The following is a 20841-nucleotide window of genomic DNA, read 5'->3' as shown; positions in this document are numbered from 1 at the left end:
GAGCAGGGACTGAATGGACAGGGCCATTTCTATTGGTAAGAAAATTAGCTGTTGATCTTTATGTCTCATCGGTCCCTGCTGTCAGATTTGTGACACACGGATGGGAAACCAAAAGAAAACTTACTGATGTTGTTCTTCTTCCATGAACATAGATAGAATTGGAAGGATTCGATTTTTAATCAGCAAATGTCAGTAGACATCAAATTTCACCCTATACCTACAAGCCCATGAAAAAAATATTTTCTTCCATAACAAAAATTTACAGAAATTTAAAGAAAGAAAAATGCTTTTTGAGAAGTTACTAGAGTCTGCTTTAAGGCTATTTACTTTGTATATTTTGACACATGACCTTGACAATTTGTGTTTTAACTGTTATAAAGTTTTAACTTTTTGAATCTCACGGTCTTTTGTCTGACCCCTCCATAACTTCTGACAGCTGTGAAAATTAAAAAAAAGTAAATGCTTAAAAACAAACTGATATTATCAGTTATCAAAAAAAATAATAAAACATGAACTCTGCCAAGAATGGAGAAGAGACTTCAGGGTTCAAAAGACATCAATCTAGCACCTTTCATAAGCACTAAGTTCATTTAAGAAAATGACATACTAAGAAACCGATACCATTCAATAGTCCTTTCCTGGCAAGCAAGTGACTGAACGGACAAAAGTCTGTAGTTTAGGTGATGGTTAAATATATAGCCCAATGACACTGACTAGGAAGAAAGTTTCTCTACAGTCTCCAAAAGGTTTCATTTAAATTCCAATTTTATTTCAAAACAATCATGAACTTAATAAATTACACAATAATTTTCTGCCTTTATAAATTCTTCATAAAATATATTTTACAACTTTAAAGAAAGATTAGAAAGTCTTCTCTTTCTGAAGTGCTGATGAATATCTTGACCTTTGTGTCATGCTGGTGAATTATTTTGTAGCTGCTACAATAGTTTGATCAAAGGTTTTACATCAAAGATTCAAAAAACAAAAACAAAAAAAACACAAACCAGATCAACAAAATCACACAAAAACCAGAGACCTCAAGGACTATCATTCAGTGTTAACCAATGAAACACTCAGCTTCACCACCACCACTAGGCTAAGCACCATGCGAGGGTCTTATAGGTACCCCCAGCCTTTAAAGTGGCAATCAGTGCAAAGAAACACTTTGGGAAATCAACAGTTCTACCGTATGATCCATTAACTATCGCTTCAAATTAATTTCTCAACAAAAGTTAAGAAGCAGGTTCACTGTTATCCTTTGAAACTCTTCAGAAGAGATTAATTGATTCACAAAGAAGCTAAGTGCTAAATATTAGTCCAAGACAGAACAACATTTTAGGGTACATTAGTGAACAGACTAGCATCCCTGCTTTGGTATTTTGATATTTTTAAAATCTTCAAGAGTGTCGTTCTAGCAGAGCACCATCTTTCATCACCCTCAAAAAAGCATCAACTTTTCAGTGTTGGAATGTTACTAATACATTGTGCAGTACCACTGCACACATAGTCACAGCTTTACCTTCTTCCTTGCACTGTGACCTTGTCTTTAAAGGCAAGCTGGGGCTTCTGATGTACTGACTCAATTTACAAAACATTAACAGAATGAACAGATGATTTCCAATAAGTTCCATTTATTAATTATAAAGTTTAAATTCCAACCTTACCTTTATAGACAAAGTCACATGCAAGAAAGACAGTGACATCACGATAAGTCTGCTCAAGATGACCAGGGGCCAATTTTCAGTTGGTATAAATCAGGAAAGCACTAATGAAATCTATGCCATTTATACCAGCTAAGGTTCTGGCCCAATGTGTTCTATCAACATCTCAACACGACAATACATCTTTTCCTGAAATCTATTGCCATCTTGCATTTCTATAGCATCTTCAGATTTCTAAATGCTTTAGAACCAATAAGCCATACAATACACCTTTGAAACATGGAAGTATACTCATTGAGAGAGACAGAAGTTAAATAACTTGCCTATGGTGACAAAGCGAGTCAAAAATAAAATCCAGGGTTCCTTGTTCCCTGCTAACCCGCTACACCACACTACACTGTGCAAGGACAGAATACAATTGGCTCTTACAAATTCCTAAAAGTTTAGAAAAGTGACCAATAACCTTGCTTCATGGTCCCTTCCCTTTTTGTTTTAGGAGCGACAAACTGTACTTTTCATTTGTGGTAAGCGTTCACTTCACTTCATTCATGGGGACAGTAAACACTGACTGGTCAGTTTCACTTTCTGATGTTTACACAGCACCACTAGGGTGCAATGTTTGGATTGCAAGCATTCCAGGGGAATGTTTAATCCCAAATGAGAAGTATTTCATTTTGAAAGTTTTAAAAATTTTGTGAACTTGGTTTTGTAAAAAAGTTGTTTAAAAGCCCACTGCAACTTTAAGATTTTACTCACCAATCAGACAAGACATTTGGATGAGTAAATTTAGTCTCAGGTCTCCTCCCCCAATTATGATAATTTAAAGGGTAAACAAGTAAGATCATGCACCTGAGCTAGTTAGTGTTCATGACACTACTGCAAAGCTGTTTTAGTCTACCCTAGAATGCACTCTTCATGGAAGTTCTCCATTAACATATGAATCAGTTTTTGTGAAGATGGATTAAAAGCCTTGTACTATTTCAAAACTTTTAGATTTACCACCCAGGATTAAAAATCAAATCAAAAAGGAATAAAACACTACCTCTTAATATGTAGAGAAACAAAGCAAAGATTGGTTAAAGTTTTCCACATGAAAGGTTTAACTGAAGCTGCAATATTTCATTCACACACTGAATTTTAGGACTTCTCTCCCACATTTGAAAATGGAGATGCTCACCATTTAAGAAAATCATCCCCACAGCACGATCACATTAAGTGACATAACTGCATCAATGCCAAGAAGAAAGGAAGCACAAGTGACTAACAGATCTGGGTAACAGACAAAAGGGCACAGAAAAATTGTGTTTCAGTCTTTTTTTTGGCAGGGGGAGGAGGAAGAGCCTTAGAGTACTATTTTATCTACATTTTCATAAACCAAGTTCACAAACCGAAAGTGCTCTAGTTGCTACTGGATTATAGATGCACAAGTGCAGGCATGTTAGGAAACTGTAGCCTAAGGTGTTAGAGTATTTGGTTAGCCAAATAAAATGAAATTGAATAATTAATGATCTAAGGAACAAGCTAGCACATGATTACATAAGTCTGTAATTTGATTCCCTCAGCTACAATCTTACTAGGTGGTAAGTGCTCAGCTAAGAAACATCTCAGCACCTTTAAATCTTCTGATCCCTTTGCATTGCATTTTTGTCTATAAAGTCAAGTTTTAGGCCTTTTTTGTTTACATTTATAGGATATAAAAATAAAAATGTAAAAAACACAATTCATTTGGGAGTGGGGAGGGAAGTAGGCTTTTCATTTATTTTCTTCACAGATCCCAATCATCCAGATTCACACCAAATAATTTAAACAAAAGTGGCATTTTCTCTGTATGGAATGCAAACTCACACGCTCAGTCACTCACATATGCATAAATATATACACATAGATTTACTTTACAAAGTACAAGGGGTTGCATTACCAGCATGCAAACCTCCTCTTCCATGGGAGTTCCTAATACTGTGATAGGAAACTGGAATGTCTGCAATATTCCATAACATATTTCTGAAAAGCAAGAACATCTCAAAGCATGAATTTTTTTGGCCAGCTTATATAAATGATCATCTTTACATCCACACTTGAGTATAACATCTTGGTAATACACATATAAATGTATTTATAACAAAATGGCCAACTCAAATTTACTTTAATTTACGCAAATCAAAAGAAATTCAGTTGGTAAAAACTAAACCCTGAAGTTCTCAGTTCAGGTTTGTTTTGTTTTTTGTTGCCACAAGGCTGCACTGCACCATTGTTAAAAAACTGAAGCAGCTCTGTTGAGAGGATTATGGGTATTGGAGGTCACGTGTCCCAGCTGCTGTCTTTAAAAGCAATTTTGACTAATCTGAGTTCTAGTTCAAAAGCATCAGGACGGTCTTGTGGGTTGGCAGCCAGCATTTCCTTAATCAGCTGCTTCATACGGGCATTCATAGATTTTTTCTTTACAGGGATGAGAAGTTCCATTTTGGGGTTTTCTAGAAGTGCCTCCCCAACTGGCACAATCTCTGTCCCTTGCTTCACATAGCTTCCCAAAAGTTCTTTCTTAGTCTCAGTGTCTATGAAGGTGATCCTTTCTAACATTGCCCAAATTATAATTCCCAATGCAAAAATGTCTGCTTTTGCAGTGTAATGTCCTTCCCAGACTTCAGGGGCCATGTAGAAGTCAGTCCCACATGCTGTTGAAAGAAAACATTTATTTACGTTGACAGGCTCTTCAGGGTTCTGTCCTGAGGCTGAACATACCTTACTTAACCCAAAATCAGCTACTTTCAGAGTGGGTTCCAAGTCACTAGCATCCATTCTGCTTTGTGAGATCAGAATGTTGTCAGGTTTGAGATCACGATGGATAATTTGATTTTTGTGAAGGAAAGCCAGGGCACTGCTGAGTTGAAGCATGAAACTGGTGTTGGTCTTGCGGCTGGGCTTTCGGGATAGCAGGTACTCATTCATATCTCCTCCATCACAGAAATCCATCACAAACCAAAGGTAATAGGCGCTTCTGGGATCAAAGGCTATTTCTCCTTTTAATGAGGTCTCTACAAGCTGTAACAAGGAAGAGAGATTTCATACACCTGTTCAGGAAGCATAATTCACAGAAACAAAACTACTGACTGAAAAAATAATAAAAGAAAGGAACAGAGAGGGGGAGAGAAGTTACATTCTTATCTATTTCATGTAAAATTTTTAAAAAATTTAAACGTCAATGAATTTGACAATCCTACTAATTCTCTGCCTGAAAAACGTAGCTCAAACTCCAATTTAAAACCTAGAGCTATGGGCAGATGATAGTATTCTGAAAGATACCCAAGTATCACCTTCCCATCTATTTCAGCTGGGCAGTGTCCCAACCACCCACCCACTCTAACAACTTTAATCCAAATACAGTGTTTCAGCAGGTAGCACTGGTACAGCGCCAAGGAGTTACTTGTCCTCTGCTGATGAAACATTATGTAATGGAAGTCTGAAACTTACTTTTCACTCCATCTCCATGAATAAATTCTAACGTACTATCCATGAATAAATTCTAACAAAGATCAATATGCATAGCTAAACAGCAATAGAAACTGACGAGCTTCTGCTTTTGCTGAAGTTATTTTAAAGTAATCACTTATTAACTGGCTATTTTCCCAGATGCATGGAATATATCTGAGCAGGAATTTCCAGTTACTGATTTACATGAAAACTAATGAAACAACTAATCAGCTTTGTTAGTCCTAGTTACACAACTGTACATTTGCTTCTTCAGTTTGTGAGGTGGCTTTCAGCACATTCTAGAAACTAAGCATTTCAAACCATGTGTGTTAATAATAAACACCACATACTACCAATACATACTGGACTAAGGATACTTGGAAAGAATTTTCAAAAATCAAAGCAACTGCTAATAGAGCCTTCTAGGAACACTTTTTGAATCAACAGTGAGGCTCTTCTTCTGAAAAGTGAGTGAAAAACACATGGCTGCTTGAAAGTGAAATTGTTAATATAGCTGTGCTCCTAAGGTTGCAAGAGCAATACAGCAGTGCACAGGCAAACCAGGAAGTTTTTGGAAAATGTAGGGGACAATTTCTTGGTGCAAGTGCTGGAAGAACCAACTAGGGGCAGAGCTCTTCTTGAGCTGCTGCTCACAAACCGGGAAGAATTAGAAGGGGAAGCTAAAGTGGATGGGAACCTGGGAGGCAGTGACCATGAAATGGTCGAGTTCAGGATCCTAACACAAGGAAGAAAGGAGAGCAGCAGAATACAGACCCTGGACTTCAGAAAAGCAGACTGACTCCCTCAGGGAACTGATGGGCAAGATCCCCTGGGAGAACAACATGAGGGGGAAAGGAGTCCAGGAGAGCTGGCTGTATTTTAAAGAATCCTTATTGAGGTTACAGGGACAAATCATCCCGATGTGTAGAAAGAATAGTAAATATGGCAGGCGACCAGCTTGGCTTAACAGTGAAATCCTTGCTGATCTTAAATACAAAAAAGAAGCTTACAAGAAGTGGAAGATTGGACAAATGACCAGGGATGAGTAAAAATATTCCTCGGGCTTGCAGGAGAGAAATCAGGAAGGCCAAATCACACCTGGAGTTGCAGCTAGCAAGAGATGTTAAGAGTAACAAGAAGGGTTTCTTCAGGTATGTTAACAACAAGAAGAAAGTCAAGGAAAGTGTGGGCCCCTTACTGAATGAGGGAAGCAACCTCGTGACAGAGGATGTGGAAAAAGCTAATGTACTCAAATGCTTTTTTTGCCTCTGTCTCACGAACAAGGTCAGCTCCCAGACTACTGCACTGGGCAGCACAGCATGGTGAGGAGGTGACCAGCCCTCTGTGGAGAAAGAAGTGGTTCGGGACTATTTAGAAAAGCTGGACGAGCACAAGTCCATGGGGCCGGATGCGTTGCATCCGAGAGTGCTAAAGGAGTTGGCGGATGTGATTGCAGAGCCATTGGCCATTATCCTTCAAAACTCATGGCGCTCGGGGGAGGTCCCAGATGACTGGAAAAAGGCTAACGTAGTGCCCATCTTTAAAAAAGGGAAGAAGGAGGATCCTGGGAACTACAGGCCAGTCAGCCTCACCTCAGTCCCTGGAAAAATCATGGAGCAGGTCCTCAAGGAATCAATTCTGAAGCACTTAGAGGAGAGGAAAGTGATCAGGAACAGTCAGCATGGATTCACCAAGGGCAAGTCATGCCTGACTAATCTAATTGCCTTTTATGACCAGATAACTGGCTCTGTGGATGAAGGGAAAGCAGTGGATGTGTTGTTCCTTGACTTTAGCAAAGCTTTTGACACGGTCTCCCACAGTATTCTTGCCAGCAAGTTAAAGAAGTATGGGCTGGATGAATGCACTATAAGGTGGATAGAAAGCTGGCTAGATTGTCGGGCTCAACGGGTAGTGATCAATGGCTCCATATCTAGTTGGCAGCCGGTATCAAGTGGAGTGCCCCAGGGGTCGGTCCTGGGGCCGGTTTTGTTCAATATCTTCATAAATGATCTGGAGGATGGTGTGGATTGCACCCTCAGCAAGTTTGCAGATGACACTAAACTGGGAGGAGTGGTAGATACGCTGGAGGGTAGGGATAGGATACAGAGGGACCTAGACAAATTGGAGGATTGGGCCAAAAGAAATCTGATGAGGTTCAACAAGGACAAGTGCAGAGTCCTGCACTTAGGATGGAAGAATCCAATGCACCGCTACGGACTAGGGACCGAATGGCTTGGCAGCAGTTCTGCAGAAAAGGACCTAGGGGTTACAGTGGACGAGAAGCTGGATATGAGTCAACAGTGTGCCCTTGTTGCCAAGAAGGCCAATGGCATTTTGGGATGTATAAGTAGGGGCATTGCCAGCAGATCGAGGGATGTGATCGTTCCCCTCTATTCGACATTGGTGAGGCCTCATCTGGAGTACTGTGTCCAGTTTTGGGCCCCACACTACAAGAAGGATGTGGAAAAATTGGGAAGAGTCCAGCAGAGGGCAACAAAAATGATTAGGGGACTGGAACACATGACTTATGAGGAGAGGCTGAGGGAACTGGGGATGTTTAGTTTTCAGAAGAGAAGAATGAGGGGGGATTTGATAGCTGCTTTCAACTACCAGAAAGGTGGTTCCAAAGAGGATGGCTCTAGACTGTTCTCAGTGGTAGCAGATGACAGAACAAGGAGTAACGGTCTCAAGTTGCAGTGCGGGAGATTTAGGTTGGATATTAGGGAAAACTTTTTCACGACGAGGGTGGTGAAACACTGGACTGCGTTACCTAGGGAGGTGGTGGAATCTCCTTCTCTAGAAGTTTTTAAGGTCAGGCTTGACAAAGCCCTGGCTGGGATGATTTAGTCGGGGATTGGTCCTACTTTGAGCAGAGGGTTGGACTAGATGACCTCCTGAGGTCCCTTCCAACCCTGATATTCTATGATCAGCAGAGACTGAACAAGGAATATAAATAATGTTGTTCAAACTATGTATTCACATTTTACCCACACCTCATGACAGTGAAATTGATGCACTGTGGCAGTAGTGAGGAATCTTTTTAGAGAAATAAGTCCTAGCAGTACATTTTTTTCCTTCTTCCATAAAGCCCTCCTAAGTCTTCAAAGTATTTAGCACCTTGGTTCAGACCTTTAGTCCACAAAGTTCAATATCCTACCCCTCACAGTGGCACAACACCAACAGGTAGGTCCTCAACTAGTTTAAACTGCCATAGTTCCATTGGCTTCAGTTTATACCAGCTGAGTATCCGTCCCCAAATGCTTCATAAGAAGCTACTCCCCCTTTACTACTTGCATACTGCATCTGGCCAATTCTGTAGTGTTCTATTTTTTGGGTAGGAACAGGGCAAGAGATTTGACTGCCCCCATCTTAACATGTATAATTATAAATGTCATTATAAAGTTACCCAAGCCTCTTTGAAAGTCTAGATACAACAGGTAATTCTATACTTATAAGCATTCTGGGACAGGTGTTATCATTTGCCGTGTTTGGGCCTCGCACAAATGACCTCTGACTTGATTGAGGCCTGTAGGTGCTACAATACAAGTACTAATAAATAGAAATGTATTAAACTTGAACCCATGCTCTTTGTCACTCCAGCAGTGCCCTGTAGATCATCCTTATTCCATCAATCCAAAATAGAAAGTTTCCTTAGCTCACCTAGTTTAATGTCATTAACACTGGTATAATACCTCAATGGTCCCTTTAACAACAGTGAGCTAGGCACTTTCACAATGTTCCCCAGCAGTCATGTCTAACATTGGACAATGACTGAATCAAAGACAACGAAAAGACTGCTAAATTGTGAGGGGCCTTCCTACGTTTGTACAGCACACAGCACAATGGGGCCTAAATCCTGACCGAACACTACCATAACAAATATTTAATAAAAGACCTGCACTAGATGCAAAAAACAGGAACAAGTGTCTGATTATTACATATCTGATCAACTCACACAATTTATCTTTAATGTAATAACACATGACATATATAAATAAAGTAAACATTTGGTAAGTATTCACTGGATGTGCTAGTCACACACTGAAGAGTGATATTTATACATAAATGAATTTACTTTCTCAGATATCTATTCCTATCATGCCCTTATCACCTTTGCTTCTCTTCCAAAAGCTTTTAAGGTTTATTTGCCCTTTTTAAAAAATAAAAATAAATCTCTCTTGCATTCTGGTAATGGACTTCCTGGTTACTGGCAGAATCCTAAGCGATGGCTTCCTAAGCAAAGATGGTTACTTCCTCTACTGAGGACAGCTGGCATTTAGAAATCCTTGTGAGTTCTGTCTTAATAAATGTCCATTCGTGATTAGAGCTACTGTAGGGCTTTTACCCAGAAAATACAACAGTGCGTATCTGGATTGTGTTGTGTTTTCATTCCCTTAAATTGTCAGAGCTAAATGGGATTTTAGCTGTGTGACTTTCATTAAGTCTGCCGGAGTTGCATGGCTATAAATCTGAAAATCCAGAGGATTCTGTTTACTAAACCCATTGTATTCAAACATCTCTAGAGAACTCTTAGCATTGTTTACACTGCATATAAAGACAAAAAGCTAGCCATACCTTCCCCACTTCTTCCTGCCCAGCTAGATACCCATAAATTACTCCCATTCTCCTCCCAGTTTCATGTACCTGTACATAAAGGGAAGAACTGGAACCATGGGACATCTTCTGCACCATACCATCTTTCTGTAAGATGCACTCCTCCAGATGGATAACATTTGGATGCTGGCTCTTGATACTGCTCAGTGCCCAGAACTCACGTAGAGCTAGTTCCACATTCTCTGGAGCATGACACCGAATTTTTTTCACTGCAACCCGCGCAGAGGTCTTCCTGACGACTGCTTCATACACCACACCATAACTACCACGACCAACCTCCCGTATTAGATCGTACTTTGGCTGGCTACTCACCATCTTCAAGGTCAAGGATTCTGGGGAAAAAACAACACGGGACTAAATCCTACGAATAATGATTGATCTGCATTTCCTCTCTCTGTATCAGTTAGAGATGTATCATTTGGGCTAATCACTGTGCTTAAAATCATCAGTATTTTCATTCATCAAATATAAATCGGATTGCAATGAGCCATTACATTCAGACGTTACCGATATGAAGCCTCAAACTTGTTTAGTAAAACCATGACTAATGCCAAGAAAGATTTTCAAATATACACTATATACTAATGTTACCGTCATTTTAGCCGGCCTTTATCATAAAACGTTCACAGTCCAGGCACAACAACAACAATCTCTATCTTTCACTTGTATTAGGTCAGGACAGAACTGTCACATACCTCTCTCAACTGCTTAATCTCAACATCTTTTACTCTAACTCTGTGTACAGAATCAGTGGAGTACTGTGCTTTCTTTCACCATATATTATAGCATTTTACCAGTTAAGGTCCTGGCAGAAGCCCATACTTAGGGGATTTTATACATTGTTTCAAACTGCATTAAGTAGAAAGTCACAAAGGACAAGGGTAAACATTTTCTGTTGTAGTTTAACTATTAAATGATTTTCTGGTACCGAGGCAAAGGGAGTACTTTGAGATATATTTTAATTTTTAAAAATTAAATACAAACAGCTTATTATGAATGGACAGTTTAAACAGGACAAGATATTTAAAAAGACATTCTACATTGTTTACTCAAATTCTAGTTTTGTTAAGAAAGGATGGAGGCTGGACTAAAACTTATATGTTCATATTTTTAAAAAAAATCATGGGAATATACATAAAAATCTTCCTTGCAAGACTACAAATCCAAAAATACAACAGCATTGTACTAATGCAAGCCAACCAGAAAGGAACACTAATTACAGACAGAAAATAAACTTTGGCCAGGTGTTTGGCCAAGCAGAGTGATTTGCAAAGAGAAAATAAATGGACTAAATGGCAAAATAGCAAATTAGATTATTAGAATTAAAATATTTTTTAAAAGTTAGTGACACAGGTAAGTATATTTACTACAGTAAACCATACACTGAGGACTACTTCACTGAAGCAACCTTCTATCATCAGGCAACTTTCAAGTATCTACAAGGTTTGCAGCACAAAAGAAGTTACAAATATCATCAGTCTCATGACAACATCAGTGCAGCTGTATGGAGACTTGGCAGCAACATCTTTGTTATGTGAGTTTACAATCTTGAATGATTTAAATGTAAATCTATAAATTCACCACAGAAATGCCACTACAAATGTGAGATTCAGATAGTAATATTTACTTAGCCTGCTCCTATAACATCATGATATAAGCATATGGAGAATAGTGCAGCCTAAATGCTCAGGTAAAGTAACTAGAAAACACACAAAGGAAGGTACACACATACACACAAATGGTATCAAGTTCGGATATTTAAAAAAACCCAATAAAATGAATGTAATTGTGAAGGAAAGCCACATATTTCCCAGACATGGGTCATCTCAGGCTCAGAGCATGGAGCACAATTTACCCTTTAAGCATCAGTTTACTATACACTATACCAGAAACACTCCCACTGCTAAATAAATATCAACTGTCACTTGTCTTCCCCACTGCCCTCTTTTAAAAAAAAATGGGGGGGGGGCCATTTCCAGACACCAGCCCTTCCTCTCATAGGGCATCAGAACATTCCCAAGTATCATCCGGGTCTATGTAATAATCTAACCTGACCAAACCTGACCCCCCCCCCGCAGACACACGCTCAATAAAAAGCCCCCCCCCCCGGTTTTGTAATATCAAACTTCACATATTCTCTACTCCGAGGACTGGAGAGCAGCAGCCAGGTAAAGGAAGGGGCTCCTGACTGACTGACAGGTTAAGTGATTTTTACTGGGGTGTTTAGAGCCCACATGTTTCATCCACATTTAGCTCAAGTACTGGAAAAACTACGGGGGTGGGAAAGTCCCCCTGCTACACCCTCCCCCCGGCCCTTCCCCCTGCTACACCCTCCCCCCGGCCCTTCAAGGAGGCAAACTCCCCCCCCCCCGCCCGCCGTTCTCAGGTCCTCCCTGGAGACCTCCAGCAAAACCAGAGCTGGCCTAACGTTCCCGAGGGGGGGGGGGGGAGGCAGCAGGAAAATAAAAACCCTTCGCAGGCCTGCTCCACACCCCAGAGAGCCAAGCAGGGCACCAGCCCCAGTCGCTCCCCTACCCGGTAGGTGAGGCCTCCCCCCAGCCCCCCCTCCTCAGGTGACCCTTCCTGCGCCTCAGCCCCCCCTCCCCTCCCCTCAGCCCCCGCCCCCTACAGTCCCCTCCCCCCTCCTGACAGCGGGGGACTCGCGCTTGCCCTGCCCCCGGCACGGAAGGAGGCCGCGTTGCTCGGGCCGCCTGTCAGGAGCTCCTCCCCTCCGACCCCGCCGCGGGCCCGCTCGGCTCCCGCCGGCCCTTTGCTGGGCAGCCGCCCCCGACTCGATGTTACCTCAGCGCCGCCGCGCTCTCGCCGCCCGGCCGCCATTATAGGGCTCCCTTCCCCCCAGCCCACTCACACACACACACACTCTTTGGGCGCCGACACACCCCCCTCCGCGCGCCCCCGCCGCCGCCTGGACTCGGCTCCCGCACGCGCCCGGCCCTTGCCGCTTCCCCATTGGCTGAAGGGGCGGGCGAGCCCCCGCTCCTTCTTTGTGGCGCGCGCCGCCGCTTCTCATTGGCTGGGCCGGATGCGCGCTGGGCGGGGCTTTGCCGTGGAGCTCGCGCCTCTGTTGGCGGCACGCCCGGTTCGTTCCCCCAGCTCCATGCACCGGGGTCGGGGATGCACCAGGGGTGCAGCTCCCAGCGCAGCACAGGGGAGACGAGGATGCACCACTTAAGGCAGCTGGGGGAGGGTTGGTTTATGGAGGGGGCGGAGGTATGGCGTTCGTGCAGCTCACGTTAGGATGCAAGGGAGAGGGGAGGATGCGCCATGGATGCAGATCGTATGGGGGGGGGGGTATACACCACTTGGCGCAGCTGACATAGAGATTGGGGGAGGGGGTTGAGGAAACCACGCAGTCTCCCTCTCTCTCTATTATCCACACCCCGCTGCAAATCCAGCCTGCAGCCCTGTTCCTATTAAGTAATAATGGTTTGAATTGCATAGGGTGGACCCATTATCCCACGCCTCCCCCAGCCCACTTCACCAAGGGGACGCTGCTGCCCCCTGCTTGCTTGCTGCCGTCCCCTGTGCAAACACCTACCGTGTCTGTCACTCATAGATGCTGATTTTCCTGCTGAATTTTTATGTATTTCTCATTTTTCTCTTCTGCAATTAGATCTTTGCCATTTAAAAAAAATAAATCCTATTATTTTGCCTTTCTTTAAAAGAAAAAGCAGCCCGTATTAGACTACAACTTATTGTTTGCCACGCAGGGAGGAGGATTGCACCTTTTGTTATCCCTTGTCACCATGTGATGGGGACATGCCTTTTAGGGGGCTGCAAGCACATTGAAGGATGCAATCATTTGGTAAGATCCTTCCCCCCTCTTCTCAAGAGGATGCAAGGTTATTGGTATCTTCCCTTAAAGGGACACTGTCTGCATTTTTCCCCGCTGGGTAGCAGGAAGACACACTCATTGACTATGCAGTGTCACCTGCAAGACATACAGTTCAAAAGTGATGCTGGCAGGCAGCTGAGGTCCCATCTTCCTTATACCTCCCAGGTCAATGTGGGAGCAAAGGGACCACTGCACGCACCTCAGAATGGGTTAATGTTTAGTGCCCCTGGACTTCATAGCACAAGACTATCAGGTATCAGTCTTTATTAGAACACTCTCACATGGCTCACAGGCAGGGATCAGCATTCATTACACCCCTCATTAATATCCTCCAGCACCTGCCTGTGAAAAACAGTCAGAGTGAAAGTGCCCTGATCTGGGGCTTCTCAAAAGCCTGCCTCTTCCCAGGAATGGGGCTGCACCAGTGTTTCCCCCAGGAATTGAAATTAGGCGGGGGGGGGGGGGTGTTGAATATACGGAAGGGGTGCGAGGGCCGACAAGGATTGAGACCGTGAGGGCGAAGGTAGGCTGTATGGCACCATAGTAAAAACTGAAAAATGTTTCACGACCATTTTATTAGATTTAACTCATGTTTTAAAATCATCACAGAAATTAAAGTTGGCTCTTCAGGCCTACTATGAAGCACTACACATATACCCTTCTTGGTTTTTTGTTGTAATTTTGCACAACTCTTTGGTGTCTTGTGGTGTCTGTAACTTCCAGTCCTTCATGATATGCTCATGATCAGGCAGAAGGCGACTTCTTTCAGAATACAAAATTCTATTCAGTGATGAAAAAGAACGCTCCGCTGTAGCTGTTGTGACTGAGAGTAGCAGGAGATGAATTCCTACTTCGTTCATCCCAGGAAACAGAGCACAAAGATTGGGTTGAACCACTAGTGATGATAAAGAAGAAATAGTTGAAGTTAAATCTTCATTCGTTCATCGTATGATATTCCACTCTGTGTTCAAATTTCTCTATTCTGCCCTGATCACATAGCAATCCCATTGCTGGTAGTGCCTCACTCCACTCAACTAGAGGTGTTTTATAAGACAGGCAGCTGTAAAAGCTACGTGGAGGTTGAGTAGAATCCAGAAATCACTATTGTAGATTTGTAAGAATCAAGTCTGTGTACTTTTTCAGCTAGCTTAACAAACGCTTCTTGTCCTCTTCACTTAAGGAGTCAATGTAAGAACCTTCATTAGGCAACGTCTCGACTGAAGTCTTTGCTTCTTCCAGTACATTTTCAATGGATATCTCTGGTTGATCCAAGGGTAGCTTCTATTGCTGGACTAAGATCTACTATTATTGTAGCAGATGCCTGGATGACATTGTTTAATGACCCAAGTGGTTTCAACAGTAGACTTACGAGAGAGAATGGAAATAAGTCTTCTCTGAACTTAGTAATAAAAGTAGTCCGCCAGCCTGACTACTTAGATCTGTCCTATCTTGGTAGATACTTTCCAAAGCTAGTAATAATGGTTGCAGTAATTTTAAGATAACAGCCAAGAATCGCTCATGAGAAAGCCAGCAGGTGTTCCCAGGTTGGACTAATTTGAACTTCAGTCCCAAGTGTATTTTCTATTGGTTTCCAAGACGTTCAGTCCTTTTGGACTCTTGCTGAAAGAAGAGTATAACAAAGCCATTACATTTATGGCTTTTTAATGTATTTTGAAGATTCTACAGCTCTTACTAGCGTGAGTGGATGGCCTCTGCAGCGTGTATAGGAGAGATTAGAGTTACACTTTTCTCTGAGCAAAGCTTGGACTCCACTATGTTGCACATATGATTAAAGAAAGGTCTAATCTGGGTCTGTTCTTGTTTTATCTGAGCTGGATCATCTGTCTGTAGTATGTGGTCAGCCCACTACTTCTACCTATAGTGTGAGGTAGGAGGAAAGCAGCTTGCCAGAGACACAGATGCTTTCTCAATGTCATACACATCCCCTTTCTTTAGTGAGGTTTCCACTGGGGGAGATGTATGCATCCAAGCATGTAAAAGTCTATTTCTCCCCCAGAGCATGGACAATCTACTGGGGTGTGGGGTGTCAGCTTTTATTATACAGAAGTAACATCTTGCTCTTTGGATTTTTTTTTGCCATAGGATGAAGCTTCTCTGATTAGCTGAGACAGCATTTATTTTTTATGGTTTCAAGTATCAGAGGGGTAGCCGTGTTTGTCTGGATCTGTAAAAGCGGCAAAGAGTCCTGTGGCACCTTGGAGACTAACAGACGTATTGGAGCATAAGCTTTCGTGGGTGAATACCCACTTCGTCGGATGCATGTAGTGGAAATTTCCAGAGGCAGGTATAAATATGCAAGCATGAATCAGGCTAGGGATAACGAGGTTAGTTCAATCAGGGAGGATGAGGCCCTCTTCTAGCAGTTGAGGTGTGAACACCAAGGGAGGAGAAACTGCTTTTGCAGCTGGTGAGCCAGTCACAGTCTTTGTTTAATCCTGAGCTGATGGTGTCAAATTTGCAAATGAACTGAGCTCAGCAGTTTCTCTTTGAAGGTATGGTCTGTATGGTTTGTTAATTTGGCTGTTAAGCCCGCGATAATAGCTAAAGCATCAGTGCACTGGTGGCATTAAGAGAGCGGCAGAGAGAGTGAGCAGTAGGGATGGGATAATTCTGTGATCCAATTAAGCTACACTCTATCCCTCCACATTTGCCACCGCACTGTATGATTCTACTGATGGGATGGGCGAGGGGGTGGGAGAGTCAGGTAATGCAGTGCTACTCAAAGTGGTGGTCTGTGGACCGGTGCCGGTCCGCGAGCCATCGGCTGCCGGTCTGCGTGCACATTGGGGGAAAAAATTGCCAGTCCCCCACATCAGAGAGCTTGAGAAGCACTGAGGTAGTGGATGCTGAAAATGGATGTTACCATGTTGTGGCAAGTCACTTCATAACCTAACTGTGCTCAGGTGTTTAAAAGATCAGACTTGATTGTCAGGGTACATTTATAAATGGTTTGTACAATGATTAATCCATATTTTAATAAACAGCCAATTGTAATAGATTGCTGCACAGTCCAGGACGTCAATAGTTTGCTTAGAACCAGCTATAACACCGTCTACCAATGTGCTTAACAACCATCCAATATGTACTATTCAAGTCTAAATGTCTTCATAACATCTATTAATGAGTTATTGACCCTTTATAAACGAGAACTATACTCTTCATATAAAGTATGACCCAGCACTTTGAGGTTTGACTTCAGTGGGGCTTAAAGTTGAGCACATGCTTGCAGCTGTAAATTACTACTGGTACTAATAATAAGCAAATAAATATTCAGATAGTGATTTTTTAAATGGATAATGTCCCTTTAAGTGCCTCAGATTCCTTGAGTGAAACTGTATTGACATCTAGTGGCCAACTGGATTATAGACGGGCCCTTAAATTCCCAAAGTCCTTACTACCATTTGTAGGGGAAGATCAAGTCAACAAGTTTTGTTTAATTTTAGCTATTTGAGGGTATTTAAAGTATTGCAGAATAACTGACTGGGGCCCATCATATAACGGGGGATGGGGGAGGGGGGAATCAAAGGTCATGTGATTAACTCAGCCCAGGCTGAGGGACATAAGGGAGAGGCCGGATTAGGACAGTGGGGGGCTTGAGTGGGAGCCACTGACACTCTAGCTAGGCAGGACAGAAGCTTGGGAAGCTGTAGCTAGCTTGAAGAAGCTGCTGCAGGTGAATGGTGCAAGGAGCAAGACTGGCTCCGGCAGGGAGGGACTGTTGGATTATATCCCACCTCCGGGAAGGAAAGCTGCGGGCTTCTGATTCAAGTGTGCCAATCACAGACTTGTGAATTTGAAAATATGGTTCTGCTCCTGGTTTTTATCTTCTGGCCATCCTGCTAGTATTGCTCTCTTGACTGGATGTCCTTTTCCGTCACCTCTTTGATTTCCATCAGCTTCCGTGTTGGAACTGAGAGATAGTGCAGCATGTTGATGGAGTCAATATCCTATGCTGGGTATATATGCCCTGCTCAGCGTGTCAGCTAACACCGGTAACTGTCCTGGACAATATCTGATCACTACCTGGTATCGCTGGACACACATCAACAGGCGCTGCAATCTCTTTGGAGCCCTAAGAAGGGGCTTTGCCATGACTGTCTCTAGGAGTTTGTGCTCTGATTGCACTGGAGTGGCCACAGGTGAACTGATGGAATAGCTCCACTCCAGATACCAGAGCCAGAAGCTCTTTTTGTATTTGGGCGGTATCCCTGTTCATCTCTGACATGGTTCTGCTGGCATAAGAGATTGGCTGCTCCTGGAAAAGAGCCATACCCAGTCCTTTCTCTGAGGCATCACACTGGTGTGAAAGTGGCTCTCCTGGCGGATAGTACTTCAGGACAGGGTCATCCATTCTCCTTTGTTTCAGTGCGTCCAGTGCTTGCTGTTGGGAACTGCCCAGTCCCATTCAGCCTCCTTAGGGCTGATGCACGGGTTCTGCTGCTCCAGCCAGGTGTGGACAGAAAATGTATCATTTCTATGAATGTAACTCTTTCACATCCACAGAGCTGGCAAGTCGCTGCCAGCCTTGATCTTGTTGGGATCTGCTGACAGTCCCTCTGCTGCGAGCAGATGTCTGTCGTACGCCACCTCTTACTGTTTGAGTTGCCTTTTTCCTTGGTTGAGTTGTATGATCTTGTCCCTGCACTGCTATAGAAAAGCGTGTCATTTACTGTCATGATCTTGCTCAGCTTCGGTATCTTTGCTCCCTTCCCCTACAATGAGGATATCACCTGCCATTATTTTTATCCCAGGCAGCCCTTCCAGTGCTTTGGTGAATCTTCTCTGGAACATCTCTGGTGGTGGGCTTATTTGAGGGGGGAGGGATAGCTCAGTGGTTTGAGCATGGGCCTGCTAAATCCAGCGTTGTGAGTTCAATCCTTAAGGGGGCCATTTAGGGATATGGGGCAAAAATTGGGGATTGGCCCTGCTTTGAGCAGGGGGTTGGACTAGATGACCTCCTGAAGTCCCTTCCAACCCTGATATTCTATGACTCTATTCCCATTGGCGAGCACAGCCATATGTAGAAATCAAATGGTGTTTCAAAGGTTGTTAGCGTGCTGGCCTCTTTATCCAGGCTTATGTGCCAAACCCCATTCCTCACATCACGGACTGTGGGCAGTGCATAGTGGAGTTTTTCCATGCTCATTTCAGTGGCTATGGGTCTATCTCTGTGCAGATGTGTAATTTACCTGGTGGCTTCTTTAGCATGCTGCTTACCCAGGCTATACTGACCTGTTTAGGTGCTATGATATGCCTGCTCTGTAGACTTTTGAGCACCTTGCATACTGGATGAAATAGTGCCCCTGGAATTTCCCTTCATGGTAAGAACACAGATTCCACAGTAGGGTACACTTCCTGTTGCAGTTTCCTTTCAGTGCCAAAGCTTGTATGGCTGTATTCCCCAGGAGGAGTTGGTGGGGTTTATTGTCCATTACCACAAACTTCAATTGGGACCATCTGTTATTTTTTGGGTTAGTTACTACGGGCTGCAATATACTCTCAACATTATTAGATTGTGACCGCTCTTTGTAACAGGTGTGTTCAAGTCCAATTCACCCTGAGGAATCATATCCCCGGAGGCCCTGCTATCTCGGTGAAATCACACATGACATTTCCCTATTACCACTGTTGCATGCACGGAGGTTGTCCCAACAGCCTGAACCTGATTGTCTCCATTCAGAGCAACTGCACCCCCTCATTGTCCAGTGAGGGCACCCACACTCAGGTTTCCAGCTCCCCAGCCGTTGCCTCTCTCAGGCGGAGACCCGCGTCTCTCTCACTCCTGGGCGGGATGTTTGCAGGCTGCCCAGCTCCCTACTTACTCAGTGAATTCCTCGGCAAAGTCTGGCTGCCTATGTCAGCTTGCTTTATTTTCCTCCTCAGAGACGATAAACAGTGTAATTGCCACAGGTAAGCTACCACACGGCTCTTTCTAAGCAGGAACATTTATTCTTAAGGCAAAAGCATTTCAGACAAAACATTAAAAACAATAAAAGAACCTACACGCATGCCGATAAGCTTACCAGAGATCAATGCCTGACTCCAACAAGGGCTCTGGCTGGTAAACAGTCATTCGAACCCCACCACGGGGTTTTCCTTTGGTCACAAGTTCATGACAGCTTTCACTCAGAACACGCAGGCTCATGAATCTGGGAGTCACTCCTTTATCCAGATTGGGTCTTTGACGTGACCTCGAATAGGGAATCAACCAGACAAAAAGTCCACACCTCCTCGCAAAGCTTCAAAGACTCAGTTCTTGCATAACTGGAATAGGTGCATTTACATCCTCCTCCTCCTCCTAGAGATTTCTCGGAAACCTACTTGACTAATTGTTCATTCATGTCTTAGCCCTTTGTTTAAAAGAGTTCTTTGAAGCTCATAACATTTCCAAGGTTCACATTAGTCGTCTCCTAGACCAGTTACGTACAATCCCACAATAATACGCAAACGTTTGCATTTTTAATCCAACGAGCTCCTAAAATACATCTATTAATTTAATAATTTTGAACTTAATTCAGTAAAGTTTATGCAGGCTATTGTAGGAAATTGCCATCTCTGTCACGCTGCTGTGCTCTTGGGCTCCAGGAGAGACTCATGATGCCGTCACTGCTGTCTGATGCGCCATCCCCCTCTTGTACAAGGCTGACTGAATCTTTGAGAGCTACTTCTACTCTTGCCCACGCTGCTGAAAGGGTTCGCCTTGCCACGTTCCTTTGCAATTCTGTCCTAGCACAAGCACGTCTCCTTTACCCAGTCGTGCTGTCTCCCACGGTCACTGCAGCTCAATACCCTTACAGAACCCTGGCCACAAACTCTCTTTGCTGTTGTCTCCCTGCATGTACTTCTGGGGGTGTTGTGACCCCTCTGGCTTTCATCCTTTCTCTTGAGGCTTTCGCTGAGATTGGCAGCTGCTCCTGCAGGTGAGGATCCCAAATGCCACAGATTATGCTCTCCTGATCTCAGAAACAGAGACCTTCCAGCTTTGCGCTCTTTATTCCTGTTGCGTTAAGCTAATGCAGGAATGTTATTACAATCTATTAAACTGTGATTTGACACTTGCTTTGTCAACATATGAGAACGTTAAAGCAGCAAATGTTTCCTCTCACTGCCTGTGCCCAGTTTAATCCTGGCCATGCTGTCACAGGGAGCTTTTTCCAAAGTCTGCAAAATCCTCAATTAAGGATGCAGGACTGAGAATAGCCACAACAGCTGTCATTGGGC

The 20841-nt window shown here is 43.3% G+C and overlaps 1 protein-coding gene across 2 annotated transcripts; it reads right to left on the bottom strand.

Annotated features, from left to right (window-relative positions):
* Nucleotides 1–769: 769 nt before the first annotated feature.
* On the bottom strand, nucleotides 770–13427 carry PDIK1L (PDLIM1 interacting kinase 1 like). 2 transcript variants are annotated; one of them, XM_074934175.1, is made up of 3 exons: nucleotides 13303–13427; nucleotides 9774–10075; nucleotides 770–4700 (listed from the first exon to the last, which is right to left on the bottom strand). In XM_074934175.1, exons 1-3 carry the CDS (start codon nucleotides 13316–13318, stop codon nucleotides 3960–3962), a joined length of 1059 nt encoding a protein of 352 aa, XP_074790276.1. In that variant the 5' UTR covers nucleotides 13319–13427; the 3' UTR covers nucleotides 770–3959. The 2 variants fall into 2 exon arrangements, with proteins under 2 accessions (XP_074790276.1, XP_074790277.1); XM_074934176.1 differs by lacking the exon at nucleotides 13303–13427 and adding an exon at nucleotides 12546–12641.
* Nucleotides 13428–20841: the final 7414 nt, after the last annotated feature.

Source organism: Natator depressus, chromosome 19 (genome assembly GCF_965152275.1).
Source record: "Natator depressus isolate rNatDep1 chromosome 19, rNatDep2.hap1, whole genome shotgun sequence".
In the NCBI taxonomy this organism is placed as follows: Eukaryota; Metazoa; Chordata; order Testudines; family Cheloniidae; genus Natator; species Natator depressus.
The sequence above is the reverse complement of the archived record's forward strand: the minus strand, read 5'-3'. Positions and strand labels throughout refer to the sequence as shown.

Bases quoted from the DNA above. Each gene is read 5' to 3' on its own strand.
- PDIK1L (XM_074934175.1), bottom strand. The intron at 4,701-9,773 runs GTACATGAAACT...TCCTTGTTACAG, and splicing joins GTTCTTCCCTTTATGTACAG to CTTGTAGAGACCTCATTAAA.